The 25,542-nt window shown below is 40.4% G+C and overlaps 2 protein-coding genes across 4 annotated transcripts; one reads left to right on the top strand and one right to left on the bottom strand.

Moving 5' to 3' along the window:
- Positions 1 to 8,133: 8,133 nt before the first annotated feature.
- On the bottom strand, positions 8,134 to 16,489 carry smad2 (SMAD family member 2). Of its 3 annotated transcripts, XM_088392022.1 has the most exons (13): positions 16,328 to 16,477; positions 15,294 to 15,404; positions 14,850 to 14,930; positions 14,386 to 14,758; positions 13,148 to 13,237; positions 12,808 to 13,001; positions 12,554 to 12,688; positions 12,371 to 12,445; positions 12,238 to 12,291; positions 11,918 to 12,130; positions 11,703 to 11,840; positions 11,137 to 11,281; positions 8,134 to 11,069 (listed from the first exon to the last, which is right to left on the bottom strand). In XM_088392022.1, the coding sequence occupies exons 4-13, from the start codon at positions 14,640 to 14,642 to the stop codon at positions 10,946 to 10,948; spliced, it is 1,425 nt and encodes a 474-aa protein (XP_088248148.1). In that variant the 5' UTR covers positions 14,643 to 14,758; positions 14,850 to 14,930; positions 15,294 to 15,404; positions 16,328 to 16,477; the 3' UTR covers positions 8,134 to 10,945. The 3 variants fall into 3 exon arrangements, with proteins under 3 accessions (XP_088248148.1, XP_088248146.1, XP_088248149.1); XM_088392020.1 differs by lacking the exon at positions 15,294 to 15,404 and having other exon boundaries at positions 16,328 to 16,489; XM_088392023.1 differs by lacking the exons at positions 14,850 to 14,930; positions 15,294 to 15,404 and having other exon boundaries at positions 16,328 to 16,482.
- Positions 16,490 to 17,152: 663 nt separating this feature from the next.
- On the top strand, positions 17,153 to 19,211 carry LOC148389493 (N-acetyllactosaminide beta-1,3-N-acetylglucosaminyltransferase 2). Its single transcript, XM_088392157.1, has 2 exons — positions 17,153 to 17,265; positions 17,717 to 19,211. The coding sequence occupies exon 2, from the start codon at positions 17,743 to 17,745 to the stop codon at positions 19,072 to 19,074; it is 1,332 nt and encodes a 443-aa protein (XP_088248283.1). The 5' UTR covers positions 17,153 to 17,265; positions 17,717 to 17,742; the 3' UTR covers positions 19,075 to 19,211.
- Positions 19,212 to 25,542: the final 6,331 nt, after the last annotated feature.

Consider the following 25,542-nt stretch of genomic DNA (forward strand, 5'->3'; position numbering starts at 1 on the left):
GATTTATGTCACGAGCATACAAACATTTCTAATCACCAAGGCAGCATTTTTCTTCGTTTTAGGAACAAGCTCAATTTTTATTGGCTTCAGCGTCACAGATAAACACATCAAGGCGAGTTTGTGTGTGCGCGAGTGCGTATTCCCAAGACCCCGACAGACTATCAAGCATCTATCTATCCTTTGAAACAATCAATATTTATAAATCCCAAAGGACCTGTGGTATGAAGCTATAAACAAGCAATGGAGTAGAGTACGGATAGACCACGAAGCACCCACACACACAAACACACACACACAAGCGGCAACACTTTAAAGTGCACATGCAATCAAGATCACTTCGACAAATGAATAGAAATGCTCGAAGACAGGCGGCGATAGTGAGAATTAATCAAAAATAACCTAATCATGTGAATATTGTAATCATTGATTATCACCACAAGTCTGCATATAATTACCAATTTCAAAATTTTCAAAAAGTTGTCTGCTCTGGATTTGTATTACTCTTGTAACTAGAATTAAGAAGATTTTTTTTATAGTAATAAAAATAGTTTCGACAGGTAGAAACAATCTAGCCTGTGACGTTTACAGTCAAATTCTGAGAATCAGATATTCGTGAGGAGGCGGAGCTAATACACAGGGGGGGGTGAGCATTCTGATGCTAAATTTAAATCTCAAAACTAATTTTAACACTGCAAACCTCTACTTTAACTGTAAAAAAATATATAACACGACGTATTTTTATGAATGACAAACTTTTCAAAGCATTACGACCCCTCAGCCGGCTTCGCTGACGACCTCGGGCGAAGAGCGCCGTTTAATTCTGAATTTGTTGTGTCATCCGAGCAGGTGGAGGAAACATGGTGTGTAATTAACATGTCATAATCAATGTGGGGGAGTTTGACACCTTGTAATCACTACGGGGAGATTAGCCTTCCTAGCCTCTGGACACACATGCATTTAACACACAAACACACGCACACTAATAGTTCAACATGCCTCCACTCAAACAAATGGTCAAACACATGCACGCAGATTGAAAACGCGTTAGGCGGTTCAGGCTCACATATGCGGGGAAAACGCACACACCAGCACGCAAAAGAGGGCCCGTTTAATATCATTTACATAATGAGAGAGCAGCCACAGTAATAGCTTTTCCTTTCTCTTATTATCATAATTTCACCCTGGGCGCCAAATGACAGAAAAAGAGACAGCAAAACCAGAACGGGAGAGCAACACGGCAGCCGCCGTGCGTCGTCCTTGCTACCTTGAAACAAGTCAATGTCAAGGCCCACCAAGTTTATTGACTTCCACGTTACTCTACATTTCAAAAGAAAAACTTTTTTTCTGATTATCCAAAAAAAAAGGAAAATTAATTAAAAAAAATGCAGATCATGTATCTACATCTCCTGTAATTGTAGCCCACAAAACCACACACGCAGCAATTTTAAAAGGCAGGTGCATGTTTAAAAATCAATATTTAAATGTCTGAAATTGAATTGAAACCCCGAGGGGAGAGGTGGGTCATATTCGAGTGAAATCTAAAGAGTACATCATCCATCCCTTTCATTTTCTCCTCTTCTTTCCTTTTTGTCCGTTCCCTCCATCGCCATCCCTCCTTGTTCTCTTCTGTATTGACAGAGCAGGAATGCATTTTGCTAAAACATTGACTTATGAATCATTGATGTTGCTGTTGAGGTTTCAGTGGCGCGGGGGCAGCCGGATGTAAATAAGTGAGGACGAGCTATGGTGCATAGCTAGATGATACTTAGCCTGGCCTCTGAAACATTGATGAGATAGTTGGTGTGTGTGTGTGTGTAATGCGATGGCTATTTAAGAAGGCTAGATATGATAGTTGTTTACAAGTCCAGACAAGACACTTTAGAACTAAGGAGGAGGGTGAACAAAGAACCACAAGGGTTCCCTTCATGATACAACGTATCGGACAAATGCACAAAGTGAGCGACGGAACAAGGAGCCGGGTGAAAGATGACAAATTATTTTACTTCTCCAAGGGGACAAAAGTGGAAGATATAGTGGGATACGAGTATAATCAATTTCGTGACCTCCGTTCAAAAACCCGTATTGCAAATCATCTTTTCCAATTGAAATGAATAGGAATCCCAATAATCGGTTCCAGCCTTGGGCACTTGGGGGCAGTATAAAACACATATATTGAGGCATTATTGTGAATCCCACAACAGCCCTGTCCAGTGAGGCATGTCATGCCTATAAGTCAAGTGGGACTCAGCTCATCAGTACGGCACTAATATCAGTCGTTCGAAGCAAAGGAGAGGATAAAGAATATATGACTGTGTTGCTTGACTATTTATAGTCAGTCGGGTTGATTTAAGGGATAAATCACTGCAGATTAGATGCTAATTAAAGTTTGCATTAAGATAGCAACCTGAAAGGCTAAGCTCCAAATAATGTGACAAAATAATTCTGCCTAAATGACCTGTCACATGAAACGAGTTATTTCACGATAGTCTACTCCACAAGCATCAGACTCCAAAATGGCCATCATGCAAAGTGCAGCGTGCAGACACACTAACATCCTCATAACCAATCACAGTTGTACACCTTCATTAAAGCATCATTCAGACCTCTTAGTGCTTGGACCTCTCCTTCCCAGTGCCGATCATTTAAGTCCACTATAAACTTAAGTGTGGTCAGAACGGCTGCATTATGCATCAGTTGGGGTCAGGGCGCACTGACCTGTGTTGGTCTTGACTCTAACCACACATTGTCGAGATGAGACGGATCTGTTGCCCACTGTGTAATGCTTGCACACTGCATGCTCTGCCCCACTTTACAATTTAGAATACAAATCAGGATGTATTTTATTCAAAACAGATTGTCGCTTTAGCCTCTCTATTGTTATTTATGCAAAATAGGTGGTTTGAGAAATTGACCGGCTTTTCACTCTCAGGAATAAGCAAAAGTGTGATTTTACCTTATGTTATGGATCCGCTGTTTCTTATTTGCCGTTTGTAGAATGTTCGTGGTTCCAGCTGGCCTTGAGGGTCATCACACCACAGAGTTGCAGCTATAAAAAAGAAAAAAATTAATAAAATGTTCTATTACATGAAATATTGTTTTTTAAAAAAAATATATATATATTTTTAAATTATTTAAAAAAATATATATATTTTTCTTTCTTTAAACATTATATTTAAAGCAGTGGCTAACTTTCAGAATGTTCCGACCGCCCGTTCCCCTGACATCCACATGGCACTTAACCACATCGTGAACCTCCATTATCTTTTAACCACAGAAAATAACAACACCTTAAGTTTAAAGAAACAAAGTCTCTGTAGTCCATTAGCTATTCACCGCAGAGCAGAGCACTTTGGACTGGTGTTTTACTGTTAACCACTGTTTCTAAAACGCATTACCGTAGTGTGTGTGTGTTGTGTGTGTGTGTGTTACTGCTGGCATGTTGTAGGTCTCCATCGGCAAACATGTAATGCGACACTTTAATGAAAGGAGCAGGAAGGGCCAAGGTGGAAGAGACAAAGAGATGACACGGGAGAACAATATTGAGCCACATGTAAAAAAAAATGTGAAGAAAATGAAGACATGGTGGGATATCAATACCAGTAAACCACTAAAGTCACATCAGAGACTTGAGGAAACAAGATCTCAGCTGATGTTACTTCGGGTGACAAAGGGTCAAAGGGGTAGAAAAAAAAGGAATAAATTGTAGAATAATTAAAGTGGAACCTCGACAGTTGATTGGAAATTGAATTTTCGACAAGCCGCATCAAAGTATCAATAATGACGGAACTTAAGAACCCAGACCTAAACCCCATCAAACACTTATCTAAAATGTTGTGTTTGATGCAAAAATCTCCTGGATGAAAAGTGGCGAATCCACACAGAGAAGCAAATAAGTTCAAGTTCTAAGCAAATGAACAACCCGGCGGGAGACGAACAAAGAGAGCAAGTGGAATTGTGAGAGAAAGTCCGACTTGATGGCGGCAGTACATCTTGATCAACAGATGACTGATCATATCGGCGCCGGCCATCTTTCACCCGCCGCCGTTTGACGACACGACGTGACCCTCGTGTACACGCGTGCATCCATTTCCCCCCGACGTACCCCCAGGCGGGAGCATCAATAACGTGAGGCCTGGCCAGGGGCCTCTGTTTACACACATACTCACCGGCGCACACACATGCACTCGTTCATTCATTCATTCACACGTATGGGCTGAGCATGTGTGCGACTACGCCTCGTTCTGATACTCCCATATTCACGTAGCCGTTTGGTTGTGTGTGTGTGCATGCACGCACACACACAATATGCCCGTGTGGCCTCGGGCCTGAAGACTACACTATAGCAATCCCCACTCAAGGGCTCCCCAATTCTCCTGCCCCCGTCTTTAGTGACTAGATGATGGCAAATAAGTGAAAAAAATAAAATTAAATTAATAAATATAAAATATTAGGGCTGCTCTATTATGATTTTTTTTTTTTTTTTTTAATCGCAATTATTTAAATGATCAATTATTGTGGTGGGGAAAAAAACCCTAAAATGTTTAAACATGTAAAAAAAATATTAAGACAAACCGTAATTATGTATAGGTTCCTATTTGTCCAAATAAAATTGATGAAATTTGTTATTTTAAAATGTAAAAAAAAAAAAAAAGGTGCAAATATTTAGAAAATATAAATTATATATGGTTTCCTTGTAGATATAAATAAAATCCATTCAGGTATTTTATTTATATGGATGCCAATATTTTAATTGTGGAGTGCAATAATAATTGTAATTGAATTCCTATTATTGCACAGCCCTAGTAGGTATCATCTTGAATTTAAGAAAAAAACTGGTAAATGCGTTTCACTTTAAATACTGCACAAACACACACATACCCGATAATTATTACCTTTCCGTGCTTCTAGCTCTTGCCGGGCCACCTGACAGCTTTTCTTAAGTGTGTATATTTCCTTATTTAATTCATTAAAACAATTATCAATGAACTTTAAATTAGACAAGAATAAAATAATCATTCTACTGCTTTTCTTTGTGCGTGTGTGCGTGTGTACGCATGTGTATTTCAATAATTAGCAGGCAGTAAAGCGACTGTGTTAATTGCATTTAGGATCCTGCCCGGGGAGAGAGGGAGAAGGAGAAGGACGAGGGGGGGGTGAGATGATCTTATATTTCTCGTTCCCAAAATAGACAATTCCCATGTATTCTTAGATATAAAATGGAGCAAGCGCACACATATCATCGCTCGCACGCACACACACAACACTCATACGCACACGCAGAGGCAGAGACGCCCCGGGAGGATGGCGCTAACCTTAATTAGCCTAACACTGTGGTGAAATTGATTGAAATGCAGAACATCAATTATTAAGTTTAACTGTTTTCATAACCCTACACACATCTTATGTCGTATCAAATGTAGAAGGGGGGGGGGGACAACAAAAAATATTAACCGTGTGAATTTCAAGCAATGTCACACGATTCTTTGACGAGATGAGATTGAGACAACAGCACCTCTGGTGGTGGCAGTCTAGAAGTGCACTCTATCTCCGATCGTGATGTTTTTCCATTATTTGTGAATATTTTCCAAATAACGAAAGAAAATTTGCCTTGACATTTATGTATATTACTATTCATTTAGCCATCATGATATCAATGGACAACTGCTGTCGTGACCTTTTGACCCCAATTCACTCCCAACCGCACATCCTGCTGCTACTTTGCGCTTAACGGCGTGTTGTTCATCTAACGTCACACTTGCCGATGAATTAAAAATGACTTTGAACCCGTTCACACAACTTTGTGGCGTGAATTGATTAGTGACCATGTGACCTTTAAGATGCCTCACATTTGATAGAACCCGATTAGTCAAGTGTTTTTTTTTTTTTTTTTTACTTTTCCAATAAATGAATCATGTTGCTAACCCGACGCCCACACCCAGCTCATAAAACGTTAGCCAAAAATGTCCCCCTTGTCCTTCCCTGTCCATTTGGTAGCTCAAGTGATGTCATCAAGACACCACAGAGGTCTCAGAGTTTCAGAGAGCCCCCCCCCCCCCCCCCCCCCCTCTGCAAGTGCACCCTGTTGCATCACTTGCCAAGCTCGCTGTCTCGTCTTTGTCCCAGCGCTGCATCACACTGACTCAATGGAAAGATCATTCCGGACTAATTACATGGTCCAGACTCCTGCGTCTCTCTTCTCTTTTCTCCATCCCTCCTTTTCTCTCACTTGTTCTCTCATAACGCTCCTGTTACCAGATCATGGTAGTCTTGCACTAGCGGCCAGCCATAACACACAACAACGGCGTTTAGAAGGCGCATTGTTATTCGTTTGGGGTCGGACATAGGTTAGCAGCCAGTCTTAATTAGCTGTCATAACTTATACATGATTACCTCTCCTCGGGTCATACGGCCTTTCGAAAAAAACACACACACACAGTGTCTGCTTGAGAATTAAAACCAAGAGGAAGGTTTCTCCATGAGCATATCCGATGTCTCTTTGGAAAAAAAAAAAAAAAAGACAGCACACACATGCATACAGAAATTGCTCCTTGTCAAGGATAATTAATTTTATTCAATTTATTAGCCATATTTCAGTTCCAACCCAAATCTAAACGCTTATATATTTCCAATTGATCATGAATATTTAATCATCAGTCAAATATGCCTGACTGTAATTTACCAACCCGAACTTCCCCATAATTATTGGAAAGCATTTTATATTTGCACAAGATCAGATGATACGGTTACAACACATCCGATCAATATCCTGACGCCACAGTCGCAAGAGTTAAATGCAACCACAAGAGAGAGACATGATTACCACAATGGTATTAGCGATCCATATTATGATTCCAGAAAGTTCCTCCATATTCAGGATATTGTATTTATTTGTTTGGGAAATGTTTACCGCACTGTAATGTATTGTCCTGGAAGAGGACACTTGGGAGCGGATGATGGGCAAAGAGAGCAAGCTTCATAATTCCGTGCTAATGGAGTGAGTTTACAACGTTCCTAGGAAATTACAATCTCAAATCACCAGTGAGCTAACCCCAAACCTGAAAACTGAGGAGGACATGTTGTCTCAATTAATCTCTCTCACATCACCATTACCAAAGTACATTTTAAGTTACTAGTGAAGTGTATATATAGTGGCAAACTGGGGTTAAAAAAAATACTATTTTTTTAATTGGAATATTGTGATATATATAAAAAAGTTAAATATTGAAAAAGGAACTCTAGCCTCAATCATCTCACTACAATCTTTACTTTCATGTTATTTAAAGTCTCATAAAGTCTGTAATCTTGCATAAATCCTGTGATGCTTTTTAAAGAAAATAGTTCAACCATAATAATTCAAGTGACAGTAGCCTACTTATTTACTTCCCTCGGGTTCAGCCTGTTTCTTTAGTGTGCTTTTACCACCCCCTTGCGGTAAATAATGCGCAGTGCAACCAAGACCATAAAAAGCCTTAATTTTGTAATACATTTTGTCACACTTAATTGCACTGCAAAAGTGAACAAAGCATTCATGCATTTAAAAATACATAAATAAAAATGGCTAATAAATGCCACAAATGTGTCTCAATAAAATCTTGTGGTTTCAATTTGTGGGAAAGCAGCTGAACTCCCAATTTGAAACAAATATGCAGAATTACGACGAGTATTGCTTTAAAAAAATATATATAACTCGGTAAACCTTTAAGTGCTTTTGGAATAAAAGCAATGTGGACAATTACAATTTATGCATTCAAACTAGGAGTGGTTGGCTGAATTAAAACTTGTCAAACTTTTCGGTGGTGCAACGTCAGTGGTCTTACCTCATCCTTGAACTTGAAAAGATCACAAATGTTGGATTGTGCATGATCATCGTCCTGCAGAAACCTGCTTAAGTGTCATCTTGTCTGATTTTCTTTGGACTTTAAATGTTAAAACGTGCAGCGCGCCAATTTCACCTGGTTTAGGATTTGGCCGCGCCCTTTCCTTATCACCTGTCCACTCACACAAAGCAGCATGTCAAAATAAAAGCATGCTCGTAAAACATCCAAACCATAATTATAGTTTATATTAAAATGGCTGAAATTTCTCTGAATGATTGGCTGATCAATTTGAATCAATGACTCACTTGACACACACTTCGATTTGTTACAGTTTTATTAGTGTACACAGAAGTTGCTCGTTCATAATTGGAACGTGTATGAAGTTCAGTGTTTGAAGAAGAACAGACATCCTTGCAGCTTATTTGCTGAACAGGAAATACTGTTTGGAAAGCAGAGAAGGGTGGAGGGGGGGGGGGTGAATAAAAGAAATAGCATATAAAGAAAAACAAAGTAACTATACAATAACACCACTAGTTCCATGAAGCAACTTTCCCCTGCAGAGTAGTTTTGTCAAGAAAAAGAGAGGCTCGTTTGGAAATCCACATTTGTCCTTCACAGAAGAAAGAAAACATCGTGATTGCTAAGCCTCAGCTCATGCTCCATTTGCAAAACATTTTTTTTCTTTTCGGGAAGTGAAAAAGCCAACTGCAGAATAAGGTGGCACTCATTTTAAAGAAGAAAAAAAAAACCACAAAGGCTTGCTGGAACCTGGCAGTATGCACACAATGGTAAGAATCGAATCGAATCAAGAAGGGGAAACAACTACTATTTTGAAAATACTTCTGAGAATACCATCTGAACAATCTGATGTCAATGCATAGAAACAAAAACACTGCATGTGTCACCGATACAACAACCTTAAGGAAAAAAAAAAATCTATCATGTACTGACCTTGGCATTGAGAAGTCCAGTAAAGTATTCTCTAAAAAAATAAAAAGACATGGAACATAGATATAGAGCGATAAACATAAATGCCGCGGGCTGGTTTATGTACAAGTGATTTCAATGGATCCATATAAAGGGGAAATTAATCAAGAAAAAAAAAAAAAAAGGCCGCCCTAAGTGAAATTCATTCACTCAACTCGGACCGCGTGTACATCGCCGTTTGCGTTCACACGCATAATTTAGGAAATGTTTCGGTCCGTCGTCGGAAGTAAACAATGAATGTGACACCGGGATGGAGCGAGACAAACACAAATATTTACATGTCCCGTCGGTCATGTTGTGCTTTTGTGCTCTATGTTGGGCCACACGCGAGCAACACATCAAGAAAAAAAAAAAAAAACAACAACCGGAATGTTGCTAATATATTTTCCATGGAAAAGACACGACTGGAATTCTGTATTGCGCAACTGCTGGTTTACACCCATGAAAACTCAACAACAAATAAAAAAAGGTAAGATCTCATCTTTAAAGGGGTTTCAATTTTTGGGAATGATTGATTTTTAGGATTTCAGAATCAAGCAACTTGTACAAACTTGCATTTAGTCTTTGGGACAGCATAGGGAATTTGCCGTAATAGTCCGAGTGGTAACCGCATTTTTTTTTCAAAAGGGGTGGATTATAATTTATAGATTTTATGTAGAAAAGTAATTTCAATTTAATCTCATTTTCATGAAAAGTAGAGAAAAATACAAAATTGATAATCGGGACAATGATCCGATGGGCAAAAAATTTCAACATATTCATTTGTATAGATATAAATTTATATATTTTTTGAATCACCAATACACAAATTAAAGAAATAAACCACAAATAACTGTGCAGCATAATTGCTTGGTTTAATACTTAAAGCTTAAATAAAGTTTAGTTGGAAAACGTTTGATTCGAAATTGTTCTACCAGCTTGTAGGCGAAGGCGAGAATGAGCGCTTCCTCCATAATGAGCCAATTCAGACATAATGACTTTTTTTTTTTTTTATAGTGACCATTCCAAAAATATTCTATTCGGGGGGATTTCAACATTCCTATCTGTACAATTTAAAAGCATTTCTCGTTCTATTTTACATGAAAGGCAACATTTTTTTTTGTCGTAAGAATAAGGGGGTGCATAATTTGGGGCAGTGCAAATTTTTTGATGTCGAGGCCATTTTTCCAAAAATCCCACATTGTAGGATTTTTCATATCAAAGCATTGTTGATAAATGGAGGGGGGGGGGCAACCATGCATCAGTTCAAGCATAACAATCGAGAGATTAGCATAATGCATACAAGTATTTGTGACTGTTTAACACAAGGGGGCGCTTTACTCTCTTCCTGCACATGAATTTACGCTACATTCCAGCACAACTCCTTTTGTAATATATAAAAGAAGATAATGGAATGGCATAGAATGGAGAAAGGAAGCTAGGGGAAGCGTGTGTCGACTTGTGCTCGTGCGTGCCGTTATCCACGCTGGAGGGAACACCCGCTTTAAATTATTCGACAAACCCACTGAGATTGAGCACTCGTGTGTAGTTGAGTGACAGCTAGAGTGTGTGTGTGTGTTGGACACGGCAAGCGTTATTAATGAGAAGGTTAACCTTTGCATTCTGTGTGTGTGTGTGGGGGTGGGGGTCCTGACCAAGAAACAGAACCCGACTTTGGTCACTGAAACCAAGAAACGATATTTGAACATGAATTCCAGAGAGTGGCAGTAGGACTGCGAGTCAACTGTGTGTAAACGAAAACTCTTGACACCCAATCCAGCTTGTGGCGTGGCAGCGAGGCAGTGAAGAGGCAAAGGTGACCTGACGAAGGAGCACGAGCGAGCGCTGCAGACTCCAATTCCCCGCCGGCTGGCCCGTTTGTTGTCTTGAGTCCGGTTCAGTTCAGCACCTCAGTCAAATACCTGAAAGGTGAATGGATGCCACTCTTGTCGTTTGGGATATGCAGAGTGACTTGAGTTTTTAGGTCCATGGTGATAGGAATGTCAGCCTGAGGTTGATCGGTCAAAGGTCATAGTCAGGCTCGATGTGATGTTTACATTCCGCTCCTGTTCTCGAGGTCCTTTTCGATGCATTTCCGTCTCTAAGATGCTGGTTGAATGTTGTGTAATGTCAAGTTTCTTCAGCAGCAGTCAAGACGTCGTTTAGGACATACTGGAGCATCGCACGGAGGGGGAACCCATCTGGGTCAACACCTTGTCCAACCACTGGAGGGGGCCATTGAGATGCAATTCGATCCAACAGGGAGTGCTGGTGACTGTCTGACGTCTGAAGAGGAAAAAAGTGAAGACGTGAAGATTTATTTTGTGCACAATGGTCAAAGCGAAGCACACACCTGTACTCGGCGCCCCATCCTTTGACGAAGCTCATCCTGATGGTGCACATCCTGGTCAGCTGGTAGACGGCCTCGAAGCCCTGATTGACGGACTGTGCCAGCAGAGCGGCAAACTCCTGGTTGTTAAAAATCTTCAGATTACAGCCTGGAAGTGAAAGATTTTTGGGATTAGACTTCATCTGATTTGCATTTATGGAAAAGTTTTTTCAAATATTGTGACGCTTGCGTTTGTTTGCCTTCCACCCAAACGTGCGGCGCCGAATGACAGCATTCACGCTGCTGCTGCTGCGTTCGCCAAGAATGAAATGTTCTAAATTGCACGGATACATATTAGTCAGCGCGTGTGGGTGAGAGTCTGAGGGAAAAACAAGTCACGTTGCTCTTCCTTGAAGGCTTTATTTTTCCACCAAGTATTCAAAGGGAGATCAGAATGTAATTACGATACCGCAATGTTTTTGTTTTTCTTCTTAAATTCAGCAGCAGCGCATGCTTACTTAGCCCGTCTTTTTGCTTTTGTAATTGATGTAAAAACTTTTAGAAGCATCAGTATAGCGAAAGAGTAGCACCTGGCGGTATCTTGCAGACCGTGGCGGGGTGCCACCCGTATCGCTGGTTGCAGTTGGGACTCTGGACAAAAATGGCACTGTCGCTGAGGCACTCCGCAAACACCTCTCCTCCGATATAATACAACCTCACGCCGCGACCTGCGAAATAAATTGATGTATTATGATAAACACACACTAGAAAAATTTGTACTGGTACCAACGCTAAAAATAGATACCTATATGCCTCCTTGTCATTTCAACAGTTGCATTCCTGTTGACGTTGCTGAGCAGTCCAAGGCAAAAGCGTTCCGAGTTGGAGGGGTCGGTGAAGCCGTCCACGGTGAGGGAAGGCTGCGAAGCGTGGAATGTTTCTCCGACGCGCTGGTTGAGCTCATAGTAAGCGATGGAGCACCAGAAAGCCGGTTCGCTGTAGGTGACCGGCTGAAGGTCTGTTGGGAAACGTTTGGCCGCTATTACGCAATCATTGCAGCAGGTCATTCTTTAATGATGCCCAGAGAGGAAACATTTTAAAAAAAGACAGCTCGAGCAGATTTACCCAAGCTGTGGCTGACAGGTGACAAAGTGTTGGGTGAAAGTTCTGCTGGTGAGCCTAGCAAAAAAACAGAGCCACAAATTTCAATTTTCAAAACACACTTTTATTTTTTTTAATAAATACCAGACTAGCTTACCCGATTCCATACTTTGATTCATCTGCTGGTCACTCGCCTCGCCATCTTCACTAATGTAGCCGGGCGGGGGTGTCTCTGTAAAAGCGCGAAGGAAAAATATCGAGCCGTTAATGTTCTGATTTTGATCCACATCACTGGCTTGCTGGTGCGCCATATTGGATAGAGCGAGGCTTGCTTACGGACCTGGTATGTAATTATTAGGTGGATCTATGCCGGCTGGGAAATTGGTGTTTTCAGGGATGGAGTTTGTAAAGTCATCAAGAGGGGGAAGCTCCGTCAGGATCTCTGTATGGCGGGGCACCAAAACTGGGGGTAGCACTGTGGAAAATAAGACACACAAATGGCAGCGTTTTTTTTTCCTCATGCAAATGTAGATCATTTTTGACGGCAGCCTGACGACGGGCGCGATTCAAAGTCGACACCAAAGAGATCATTACCCGGCGTCTCCACCCTCTGGTAATGATAAGGGTTGACGCACACTTCGTCCTTCTTGAGGTTGAAAGCGTACTGGCAGTTGTCGACGGCCCGCAGCTCATGATGGCTGTGAAGGTCGGGCCACCTCCACAGGCGACAATAGATGACGTGCGGCAGGCCTTTGCGATGAGACACTTGAAGACGTCCATCCAGCGACCTGAAAGCAGAGACGGAGCCTTGAATGGAAAACATTTTTTAAGCTATTTTTAGGATTCAGCTCTTCTAATTGAAAGTTGGTTGGCCTTGAAGAACTTTTCCCGCCCGCCAATGATGCACGATTTGTCGACATGCGAGTGTGGTCACCTGTTGTGGTCAGGGTATCCGTACATGCCTGAAGAGTCCCACTGCTCTATCATGTGGCCTGACCCTAGACCCCATAGATCTGAGCAATTGCTATAAACACACACATGCATGCACACACACAGACACACACACGCACACACACATACATACAAGACATGAGCAAAAAACAATGAAAAAAATAAAAGTAGACAGTAAATGTGTGATGTCACATTCCAAATAAGATGAAATTACAAACAGATACATCAACAATTGGTCTCTTATCTTTGCTTTTCATTTCCGAAATCAGTAAGTCAAATGTCATCCCTCCTAAGCAAACATGACAGTCCATAAACCACCTTAGCTTTTTTTTGTACACAAAACTATATTACACATAGTGATGGGAAAATGAAGCTTCAAATGTGCTTCATGAACCAGTTGTATTGTGTCTCCTCTCGATGGCACTGTTGCTTGAAATAAAGAGGTAAGTCTAGATTACTCTGCTTTATGAAGCTTAGTTTCCCCATCGCTGCTATAAGATTACCAATAAATGACATGGGGGGAAAAAAGAAAAAATGCAAATGACTGTTCAAAATGTCAAGACCACATAGAACACCAGAAGACAATTAGTGTAAAAATGCTGAATATGGCTTATGATTGACGCAACGCACGCACGCAGACACTCCTTCCCACCATCTTTTTTTTTTTTTGCATGCAAAGCAATGAAACGTGTACTGTACTACCAATCGTCATGATCCCACCCACGTGTGTGATCTTCTGCACGCTTCCTCCATTACATGTTGGAGTTCTAACACCTATTTCCTCCCCCCATCTGAAAGTTGTCTGTGGCGATATGAATCACACAATTTCAAAAACAATACGTAGCAGAAGTACACACAACGGGAATCTGAAAATACCAAAGCGCCCTCTTGTGGTCGTTTTTCATAATGCCCATTCCAATACTTTTTCTCCAGACATTAGAAAACGAACGACGTCAACAATAGAAGCTCGGTTTCACGTGCGCGGTCTTGGTTTCCTTCACCCCCGGTTTCACTTCTGCTCCAAGGTTAACCTGCGCGACCCAAATGAAGAAGTGGGCTTTCCGTTGCGCAACTTTTTTGTCTGTGATATTGGGACATGTTTTTAACTCCACGTTACTGTGCGGTCAGCTTTTTTTTATGAGTTCCTTCGAGCGAGATTGGAACCCACAAAGTGGAAAAAGTCGAGAATTTGACAAAGTTTGCATGAGTGCGCCATCTCACCTGGGTATGGTGACACACTTTGTGTTGATGTTCTGCGTGCTGATGGCTTTTTCCAGCTCATCTAGCTGCCCCGTCTTCTTCAGCTTCTTCACCAAGCTCTTGACGGCTTTTTCGCACCATTTCTCCTCCTGCCCGCCTCCGTTCTGCTCCCCAACTCCCCCGATGCCGCCTCCCGCTCCTCCGCCTCCCGCCGGAGTCTTCTTCCAACCCAGAAGCCGCTTCACCACCGGGGGAGTGAAGGGTAGTATGGAGGACATGTTGTGTGTACGTTGTGTACGTCAATGTTTTGAGTTAGCCTCTTAATCTGATGTCAAGGGATCCAGGGAGGGAGGGGGGGAGGGATGTAAAGCTGTTAGGCTGTATTGCTAAAATCCTTCAGGAAATAAAAAGGACAAAAAGAGAATATGCATGTGGATTTTGTCTCGTCCAATTTTAAGTCATTGGTTTTAAGGAAAAAAAAAAACTTGGACAATATTTCAATTGGAAAATTTTTAGATGGAATGTGCAAATGCTGGTGGGAGCAGAAAGCGGAGTATCCAATAATCCTAAAATACACAAGGGGACAAAGATGTGCAAATGTTAAAGTGATGAGAAAAGTCATGAAGGTTGTTGTCACAATTTGTGTGCAGACCAGTTGCTTTGCTGAAATAATTGTGTCAACATAGGGTAGCTTTCGGTTACTAGGTCAGCCTTAAAACCTAATCCATCTTAACAGAGGTGACAAATCTTCTACGTTGATGCTGATACTAATCAAACGCTAATCCCATACAAAAGTACCGATCCCATTATCAAAACCAGAGTTAACCTTCTCTCGCTGAGCAGTGTCAAACCGCATTAAAACCTGGAGGGTCAAACATGGTGCCTCGCTTGGATTTAGAGAAAACGTGTTCGGATTTTTTTCCACATACTATGAGGAGCGGTAGTGACAATTTGATGTGCAAACTCCAAAAGGTTTCTTCTCAAATCTCAGTCAGCAATACTTGCATGTTTACTTCAGAAATCCATTCCGAGAGAGACAGCTGAAAAGAGACAGGAATATATTTTTGTTTTGTTTTTCAAAGTATTGACGTGCTCTACGACCTTCACGTGTAACCTCATCTGATCAATTTCCCTGCAAGGCAGTGAGAGTAAGCGGACCAACGAAATAAATGAGATCAATGTTTATTTTACAAAAAAAAAACCATACTGGATCATCGAGGATTCAAATTCAAAGAAAAACTTTGAAGAGGAAGGAGGAGATCATCACTTCTGAGTTCCTTCTGAGATTTTGCTTGAATTGTTTAAACCTTGAAGTGCTCATAAGTACGACAGATCAATTCCACACTTTATTTGATTATCAAAAATAATTACTCATTGGGAGATCATTGCACGCCGAAACAAAGAGACAAAAGGGAGAAGAAAAAAAACAGTTGCAGAATGAACATATTGGAGTATGTTTGCAAGGCACAACAAAAACCTCGAACCGTGTTGATACGGCTGCCTCGAACGTCAGAATGAAATGCTAATCGGGACTAGCAGGGCCTTGTGGACAAGATAAGCGGCCGTATTTTGTCTGTAACATCAAATCTCACTCTTTGTAACCACCCACAATATAAACACACATGCACAAAAAACACACATGCACTCCTCACACGGTTCGAAGAATAAGCTAATAAGCTTCGCTGCAATCGAGTCAGTCTAGACTTTGAGAAACAGCAATAAAAAATAAAAAATCATAGCAATTTTTGATATTATTGCCAAGTGTGAAATGCATTGAAGTTTCTTTGTCTTGCTTGTAATTACTGTTACTCCTTCTCCTCCTCCCTTCGGCTTCAAAAGCGAGTGCGAAAAAAAATCGCTAGCAAGCTTGCTACTTTGTCCGACAGACAAATAATCAGGTCTGCTGCATGTTTTTTTGTCCCTTGCAAATTTAATATTATGAACTGTTTTAGAACATACTTACCGACTAAGTAAGTGGAAGATAGTCCGGAGGTCACTTAGGTACCTGTCAATATATCCAGCTTTTTCATTTTAAATCGGTCCAACGAGTCCTTAAAGTGGAAATACAATCGCCGAGCCACCGGAATGATGGCCCCTCATTCAAAGCTCAACCAAACTGTATTGCTTGTATCTACACTAACACAACGATGTAGCCCCGCCTTTGCTCTCTTTTCATTGGCTGAATTCTTTGGTTCAGGCAAGGACCCCGATGCCACATACGTTTTTTATTGGTTGGTGTCAATGTCAGTTCTGTACTATTGTGACGTAAGCGTGGATCGGTGATGTTTACAGTTTACTTTAATTGCCATATTATTATTATTATTATTATTATTATTATTATTATTATTATTATTATTATATTTGTTGTTGTTGTTGTTATTATTATTACCATTATTATTATCATTATTATTATTGTTATTATATTTGTTGTTGTTGTTATTATTATTATTATTATTATTATTATTATTATTATTATTATTATTATTATTTTGTTGACATTAAAACAGAAGGATCATGTCAGTGTGAGTCTTTTCATAGGTAGTTTGGTGGCATCATGCAAATACAGTGTTACACTGGCAGATCCTGCATGCAAATCCATTGTTCAAAGAAAAAAACAGGTCGTTTGAGCAGCTTCCTGGGTTTAAATTACTTGGAATTTCATCCTAATATAGATGTTACGTGTTGGGCCAAGAAAATGCGCATGCTCAGTGCTTTCTCCATCTCACCTGAGACTTGTTGCTCAGAAGCGGAAGATGCCAAGCAGGGTTTCTTTCTTTTCTTTTACATCATCATGGACATCAGTGATGCTTAACCAGACGGGAATAATAATAACTATCAAGATGGATTCTTTACCTCACTGAGCCTCAGTCAATTGGACCTGTTTTAGAATTTTGTTGTTTTGTAAGTATTGCCTTCCCTCCTTCCCCTGAAATTTTTCATGAAATTTATATATGCATATGAGAAATTAAATGTATTTTGTCTTTTAGATTAAATGCTGTAATGTCTCATTGTTACACCAGGTCATTAATGTCATTGACAAAAAAGGAAAATATATTTTAACGAATGCAAACTGAGGTCACGCTTATCTTCACTAACAGTGGGGCAAAGACAAAATATCTTTAAAAATTGTAAAATATATATTGCATGTCCTTCAGGTAGGTAAAGAATGATGCTCTGAGTTAATAAATCTCGCTGGGCCATCACCACGGTAACAAAAACTCAAGAGGGTTGACTGCAGTGCAAGATATAAACACACAGTATGCTACTGTAGGGATATAAATCCATTCAGTTATTTGAAGGTTGTTCATTTTTCCATAAACTATATAAAGATTTCTATTTGCTTTGTGTACAGGCGTGTGCCTAATTTCACCACATGCAATGGGCAAATGCTGCAAGTGCAACGGGAGGCTGCTTTGCATGTGCCTGCTGCCTTGCATGATGACCGGCCATCTTTTGATTTACATCCTGGTGACCATTTTCGTCACCATCTCCTACACTCCCCCGAAAATAACCGTCCACTACATCGCTCCGGGGATTTCAGCAAACTCCGGGGCCTTGGCCTCTTATCCGCTCAGCCCCTTCTGGAAGCTTCATCTTGAGCACAGCGCACTGTGGAATCAGTTGCAGCACTCCTTGGACCGTCACTACAATCCGATACTTCGGGGAAATGCGACTCGGACATCGAAGGAGTCCAGAGGAAAAGATTCATCTCAGGATGAATGCTTTTCTGCTTGTGTGTCACACAAGTGTTCAAACTCACATCTGTATGATGTCGACAAAATACCGGTACAATTAAAAACATTTGTCAAGTCGATGCATTGCAGGAGTTACCCGATCCTCATCAATCAACCCACCATGTGCAAAAGGAACAGAACCAAATCAGGTCTTCGTTATCCAATGCTTCTCATAGCAATCAAATCTCAAGTGGGGAACTTTGAAAACAGGCAAGCCATCCGTGAAACCTGGGGGCGCAGCGGTTTTGTGACGGGGGAGTTCAAGAAGAAAGGTGGATTTGTGCAGACTGTGTTTCTGCTCGGCAGGCAGGACTCCAGTACAGGACCTCACCCGGATTTGAAAAACTTCCTGGATTTAGAGAATCGAAAATACGCTGACATCCTCCAATGGGATTTTCGGGATTCTTTCTTCAACCTGACCCTGAAGGACTTGCTGTTTTGGAAGTGGCTCCAGAAATACTGCCCCACTGCTGTGTTCATCTTCAAGGGGGACGATGACGTCTTTGTCCGAACCGGTGCCCTTCTCGATTACTTAAATCAGCAGTGGGAGGATCACAAACGGCGTCTCACAAATGAAACACACATGGATTTGTTTGTGGGGGATGTCATTCATAACGCAGCGCCAAACCGGGATCCATCGACGAAATACTACATCCCGGAAAGTTTCTACAAAGGAGCCTACCCGACGTATGCCGGAGGAGGCGGGGTGGTGTATTCTCGCTCACTTGCGTTACGATTAAAAGCGGTGTCCCGCAGGGTTTGTCTTTTCCCAATTGATGATGTCTACCTGGGAATGTGCATGGAAAAACTCGGGCTGTCTCCAAGTCATCACCCGGGTTTTTTAACATTTGATCTCCCGGAGTCAGACAGGGAGAATCCCTGCGCGTATAAATCTGTGCTGCTTGTTCACAGGCGGAATCCTAAGGAGATGTTGACATTATGGCACAAGTTGCAGAATCTGAAGAGTCGATGTTGACGTTTCATTCCCTCTTAAACTGACTGACTTTTCGTACTTGTAGTGAAATATTACATGATCAGCTTTCACGTCAATGGAAGCAAAAAAAGTGACACTAATGATCATTTGACAATGTCCCGAGAAACTTTTAATTTCAGATCTTTGTGCTATATTATATTGTGTGGTTTAATTGACTTAGCTTCACCTGTGATAATGACTCCATGAAAATAAATTCATCTGAATGATATTTCTTATGCTTATCTGCTAATCATGGGGAAAATGAAGCTTCAAATATGCTTCATGAACCAGTTGTGTTGATTTGACTCCTCTAGATGGCACTGTCTGTTCAACATTTACTGACTTGATGACCTATGCTTAGCTTCTTCATTTAAAACAGTGCCATCACCCCCCCCAAAAAAATAATACAACTGGTTCATGAAGCACATTTGAAGCTTCATTTCAGGTTTCAGTCTCAAATTTTTTAACACAGGTGTGAATGGCTGACTATGTGTCGGCCTTGTGACTGACAGGTAATCAGTCCAGGGTGTCACCCTTAATGAGATGGGCTAGACCCAAGCTTCACTGTGACACTTTAACAAGCTAAGTGGTGGGGAAAATGAGCAGACAGATGAATTTCAGTCTGTTTTTAGTCTAGTGACTTCAAAGGTTAAGCCTGCGGCTCTCCTGGAATTATCTATGAGGGGTTTACCAGGAGTCTACTTGGAGTAGTGATAAGAACACTTCCACACAAGATCCCGGAAGAGCCTGAGTGGGGTCATGTGACCAGGCTCATTATTTGCAAACTGGCATGTCCCTAGTGGTGCTGCCTGCCAGCAAATCAGCAATGGAAGAAAAAGCATGCAAGGCGGAGCATCCTGGGAGATATTTGATCCACCTGAAGGGAGCTTATTATAAAAAAAATAAAGAAAGTTATTTGCTCGTATGTGTTGAGGAACTCACTAAGCATACATGAAAAAAACTCTGCTGTTTTTTTTTTTTGCATTTCTATTTGCAGTTACAAATTTATGAAGATCATCCTTACTGAATGTTGAGCATCCAAAAAGTAACTCTAGCTAATTCAGCCTCACTCCCAGACCAACTCCATGGTGGTTTTTAAAGCCTGTCGTATCCATGTGCTCCCACAAGGTGGCAGTCTCGCACAATGATTATAATCATGATAGGGCAACACTACTCTGCTAGAGGTCAAGTTAATTTAAGAATCAAGATGAAAAGAGAGAGAATGACCTGGTAACTTCAATTTAGAGTAGTCATTGAGAAGACACTTTTTTTTTTCATTATGGACGTAGACTGACATTGCTACAAATCAACGATGAGAATTATCATCCTTATTTTATCCAATAAAGTGGCTTAATTAGTTATGCATGTATTTTTTATAAATACAAATTGTTTCCCGGTTTATTCTGTAATATTTTCACTTTAATTCACTTTTTAAACCTCTCATCTGCCAGTGTGTGTATTTATTTCAGACACTAGTCTGTGAAGTAAGTCTGAAGGACCAAGTAGGGCAAAAACAACCGAGAAGGCAGATTTCAACATATTCCGCCTCAAAAAAGAAAAAAATGATGAAACATCACATCACTGCTTGGTTGATACTACGCCGAGGCCCGTGTCAATATTTTTGACATACAAAGAGAATATGTGATTTTTTTTTCTTTTAGTTGCTTTCACCTTTGGATGAACTCCCCAAAGTGGAGGCAGAATAAAAAAGTAGCTGGGGTAGAATGATACGTAGCAAAAATAGAGGACGGATCAGGGGGGGATGAGGAGGAGAAAGGAGGATCTGCTCCATGTAAATCATCTTCATTGTTCTCCTAATGCTGCTTGTGGGCAAAAACATGCGGATGCACTGAAGGAACCAGGACGACGAGAATCTCAGGATGCAAACTCCCACTTCCTTCTTCTTGTCTCAATCTGTCCCTAATGGAGCTGTTTTTTTTTTTTTTAATGAATCACAATCTTTACCCCAAATTTAAAGAGATCGCTTCCCTATCTACCTTTGTGCTTGTGATGGGCATCAACACACACACACACACTGCCGCCAGCACATCAACATGCAGTCATTGGGTTGGCATCGGATCGCAGGTTGCTAATTGGCTGCCAAGGAATGTGTGTATGTGTGTACGCACAAACGTGTGTTCCTCTGCTGCAGAGCCGAGGTTGCTAAGAAATTCCCGTCACGTCTGTGAGCCTCGATTAAGATGTTGCTCCAGTTTCCAACAGACAGACATGTGGGGAGGAGGGGGGGAGGAGGTGAAGTGAGGTGGGGGGGGTGGATGAGAGAACGCTAGAGGAGGTGGGGAGAGAATGAGAGGTGATGAGGCGGGAAAAAAGTGAAGAGTGAAGGAGCTAGCGAAATGCTGCAGTGGTTCTGTTGTGGAGGAAGTGATAATTCTCCAGTACTGCCATGCTTATCTGCAGTTCTGAAGGAAATTTTTTTCCGCATATGGACGAAAAAAAATTTTTTTGATTGGAAACTTGATGAGCAGGAATCACATTGTAGTTTTTATTTATGTAAAATGAATTGACAGTCCTCATTTCAGTCCTGTCAAGTCTCCAGAACATCTTAATATCCCGTCCCCTTATTCTAACACACTGATATTATCTCCACCATGCATCTGGTGGACGCAAAACCATGCAAAGCTATTCTTCTCCAGATGAGCCTTTCATTTCGTGACATTGGAACAAATTGATGGGAAGTACAACATGTGGCCTTAAAGATAACAAGATAATTAAAAGCAAGTTATGAAAGCTTAGATTATTAGAGCAGATGACTTTTTGCACTTTCCAAATGACAAGGAGGGTGATGTTAGGGTGAATGTGTGACAAGGAAAATGATGAGAAGGAATGAGCAATAGGGGAGAAGAAAAATAAACACAAAAGGGAATCTGGGTGATATAATGAAGCCGTGTGAGACTGTTGAATGATTCTAGGTCAAACTTACACATTTACTTTTATGTGCACACTGTACGGGTTTGCACGCGCTCAGATATTTCACCGCAGAGGCCGTTATGTAATCACGCCGGAGTGGGAGCGAGCGAGAGCTCGGAATCTGTAGCCTAATTAGACGCAGACACCGGCAGACACGTCTTACAGCTGTCTGTCTCGTACTTCCACCGCAGCCAAGCAGCTGCTTGTCTGCTTTGGAATTTTGACAGCTTTATTTTTAGTCTGGTGGGGGTTTTTTTTCTTCAATGAGATGCACTTAATGACTTGTTTGGATCAGGTAGATTCAGAGAGTAGATACAGGGGAGGAAATATCCCAAAATTAAATTTTAAGAAATTTCTCACACTGCCTCTTTGCAGATTTAGACCCAGAGAGAATTTAAAGAAATAATACCAAGTTGATCTTTCCCCTTTTTTATAATTATTGCAAGAATTGATTAACATGATCGCCCAAAGATGAATATCATTCCTTATTAATGATAATATAATTTTCAGCAATGCATTATTTCAAAGGTGCAGGTCACTATAAAAAAAAAAACTTGCTGACCCCTGACCTTGTCTATTCCATTATTCATTTTCCCGCCCTCAAATAGTCTTTTAAAAAAAACATTAATTAAAATTTGAGTTCATATGGATTAGTTACAACTGCATGGAGATGCTTTCGTTTTATGAATATTAACGATATCTTTGAAATGCCATGAGAGAAAAAAAATATTTTTTTTTTGTGGATGGTTTGTGCTTATCCGTGCGTGTGAATGAATGAAAGTCTCCAGCCTAAGTGATCTCAATCCTATCATGTTTGTTTGATGGAGGATAATTAAATCGGTAACGGAAACCAACCTGTTCTCATTGCAATCGATTTAATTGATGCCGTTGTACACACAAACACGCACACACATCTAGATCCATTTCCCAACCTGGAATAAGCAAAGACCACTCTCAAGGTAAGATCCAACTTGGTTGTGAAATTGTTTTCATGGATCTACTTTAAAATTTGCACCCAAATTTCTTCCTTGTTGCCTTTGGTGTCAGCAAGTTAATAAAAAATGTATGATTTGGACTTTTCACCTTTCTGATTTTGATTCCTTGTATAAATCAAAGGAAAATGGAGCCTTTTATGGTAGGAGCTCATCCATGTTTGATGTGCAGCCAGGAGGGAGACCTAGATAATAGGAACGATCACACAGATACAGTCCTGTGTTGGTGTATGTGTGTGTGTTTCATGCCACGGAATTAATAGACTTAAATTAGCGCATGGCAAGAATTGTGCTATGTAGCGTAATGCTAGCATTTAATAACCGGGTTGTCGTCTAATAGCTGTGAAATGCGACCCTGCAAATTGAAATCCTACAAATGAGGTCAAAAGGTCAAGAGCTTCTTTCAGACAATTCGAAAAAAAAAAAGAGACGTCTTCCACTCTTATTCATTCCTCAACCTTTCAGACAAATCCATTCATTCCAGAGAAGTGTCTACTGTGAAGATCCGCAAATATAAGAAAATAAAAACTCTCACGGAGTTCACTCGGGGAAAGCGCACGGGAGGATCAGAGCACAGCCGATTGAATTCATCAAAAAAAAAAGCCACTGATTGTCTACAGGGAAAGTCCCGAAGGGGAACATAACATGCGCATATTTTCTGGTGTCCCTCGGGAGCTTGATCTTGCTGTGGGATAAAATCAATAGTCATTTTCAAAACATGACTTAATAATGAGTGATTACACACACGGCGCGGCGGCATGAGGTATGCAACCATTTCACTTTTTAAAGCAAATGGGTCAATCGGGAAGAGTTGAAAATGTCTTTAATCAATGGCGAATGTTTTTTTTTTTTTTCCACAGAAAGGCATCCCCCTTTTTAAAATGGATGTTCCTTTTTCAATCCAGATGATGCATTACCGTCATTAGCGTGTCTTCATAGCGAGCATTCGATATTAAGACAAATGAGATGTTTCACACTCAAAAAGACATTCTCGCCGTACAATTTATACATGGCAACGTTTATAAGGAAAGACACTTATCTAGCCTTAGTGGAAATTTGTTAAAAAAAAACAAAAAACGATGGATGTAATTTAAAGTATTTTGGAATTCTGATGATGATCTTTTCAATTCCAGCGTTATAGAGGAAAGAGACAAAGGGAGACATGTGCATCATCGAGGTTGTTGAGGTCATAAAAAATAAAAAAAAATCAAGATGATACCTCAAGGCCTTGGATGTTGACATATCTCTAGAAGTAAATCTGCGCTAGTGTTCACCTTTCCATGAAGGGTGTGATCACACTCCTGAGCTATCTGGGGAACGTCTATTCCTCAGCACTGGAGGCAAGCCTGTGATTACAAATTCAAACTGTAGGCTACAATGTGCTTTCATTCTTAATTGACAGAAATCTCGGAAGCAGACGAGGCGTGATGGAGAGTGTCCACTTTGGCGGAGTGAGGATCTAATCTGGGAAATTTGCATAGAACGTAGTCCTGATGGTTTAAATGCTGATAGGAAAATTATATAATAAAAGTATATTAAAATAAAAATAATACAATAAAATAATAGTAAAAATTGATATTAAAATTAGTATTATTATAAATTATTAAAATTAAAATAATAAAATAAATAATATTAAAATTATATATGGATATGAATATGTCGGGAAATGACCTTTTATCTACTCCTTCTATTGAGGGTTAGGTATCTCGCTCACTTGGAGTAAAGTCAGTTGAGCTGGTTGTCACTTTTACAATGGATGAACCTCAATAAGTGAAGCTAGTAAAAATCCATCCGTCCGTTTTATATTCCACTTATCTAGCTCCCTGTTCGGGTTGACCGGGGATCTAGACCCCCATCCCAACGGACGTCGGGTAATAGGTGGGCTACACCCGAGGCTGCTCACAAGTCAATTACAAGGTGATTGAGAAAAGTGCATTGAGTGGAAATCGATTCCACGTCAGATGCAATCATCGAAGTGACCTATAGCACTAGTAATGGCTGAAGGAAGTTAAATCATACCCACACTAACAACAAACAATTGGAAGTGGTCCAAAAATTAAGCAAGGGATAAAAACACCCATTAAGTCACAATTCCTGTTGCCCTTTATAAAATCGTGCATATTTATGATTTTTCTTTATTATGAAGCTTCTCTTATAATTCTCCTAGAAGACATTACAGAGGTTATCGTACAGAATCCCCAAAACAATTATTAAGAGAGACGAATCGGTGCACAGGCAGCAAGTCTTTATTAAAGTACACGGCTGAAAGCTCCGCCAAGCTCCAAATGTGCCGTGCGCGACCTACAATCTCAAACTGCCAGGAAAGTCTGCAAAATACCTTCATGCGTAGCTTTTGTTCATTTTGTGAGCACCAGTAATGTCATGGTTCTTTGTCTCTTGGCTAATTTATGTCTTTGGGGTATTATTAAAAAAAAAAAAAAAAAAAGTGAATCAGTGCGTAGTATTAAAAAAATATATAAAATAATGTAAGAAATATAAATGAAAAATATAAATATACAATAATATAAAATAATATAATACATCTCTC

This window comes from Syngnathus floridae, chromosome 12, assembly GCF_059516105.1.
Source record: "Syngnathus floridae isolate MCC-2025c chromosome 12, RoL_Sflo_1.0, whole genome shotgun sequence".
Taxonomy (NCBI): Eukaryota; Metazoa; Chordata; class Actinopteri; order Syngnathiformes; family Syngnathidae; genus Syngnathus; species Syngnathus floridae.

Excerpts from the sequence above, each read along its gene's own strand:
- smad2 (XM_088392020.1), bottom strand. The coding sequence starts at position 14,642 with ATGTCCTCCATACTACCCTTCACTCCCCCGGTGGTGAAGCGGCTTCTG. Across the intron at positions 13,238-14,385 it reads AAGTGTGTCACCATACCCAG|CAATTGCTCAGATCTATGGG; the intron begins GTGAGATGGCGC and ends GTGTGTTTATAG. Across the intron at positions 12,131-12,237 it reads ACCTGTCAGCCACAGCTTGG|ACCTTCAGCCGGTCACCTAC; the intron begins GTAAATCTGCTC and ends GTTTCCCAACAG.
- LOC148389493 (XM_088392157.1), top strand. The coding sequence starts at position 17,743 with ATGGGCAAATGCTGCAAGTGCAACGGGAGGCTGCTTTGCATGTGCCTG.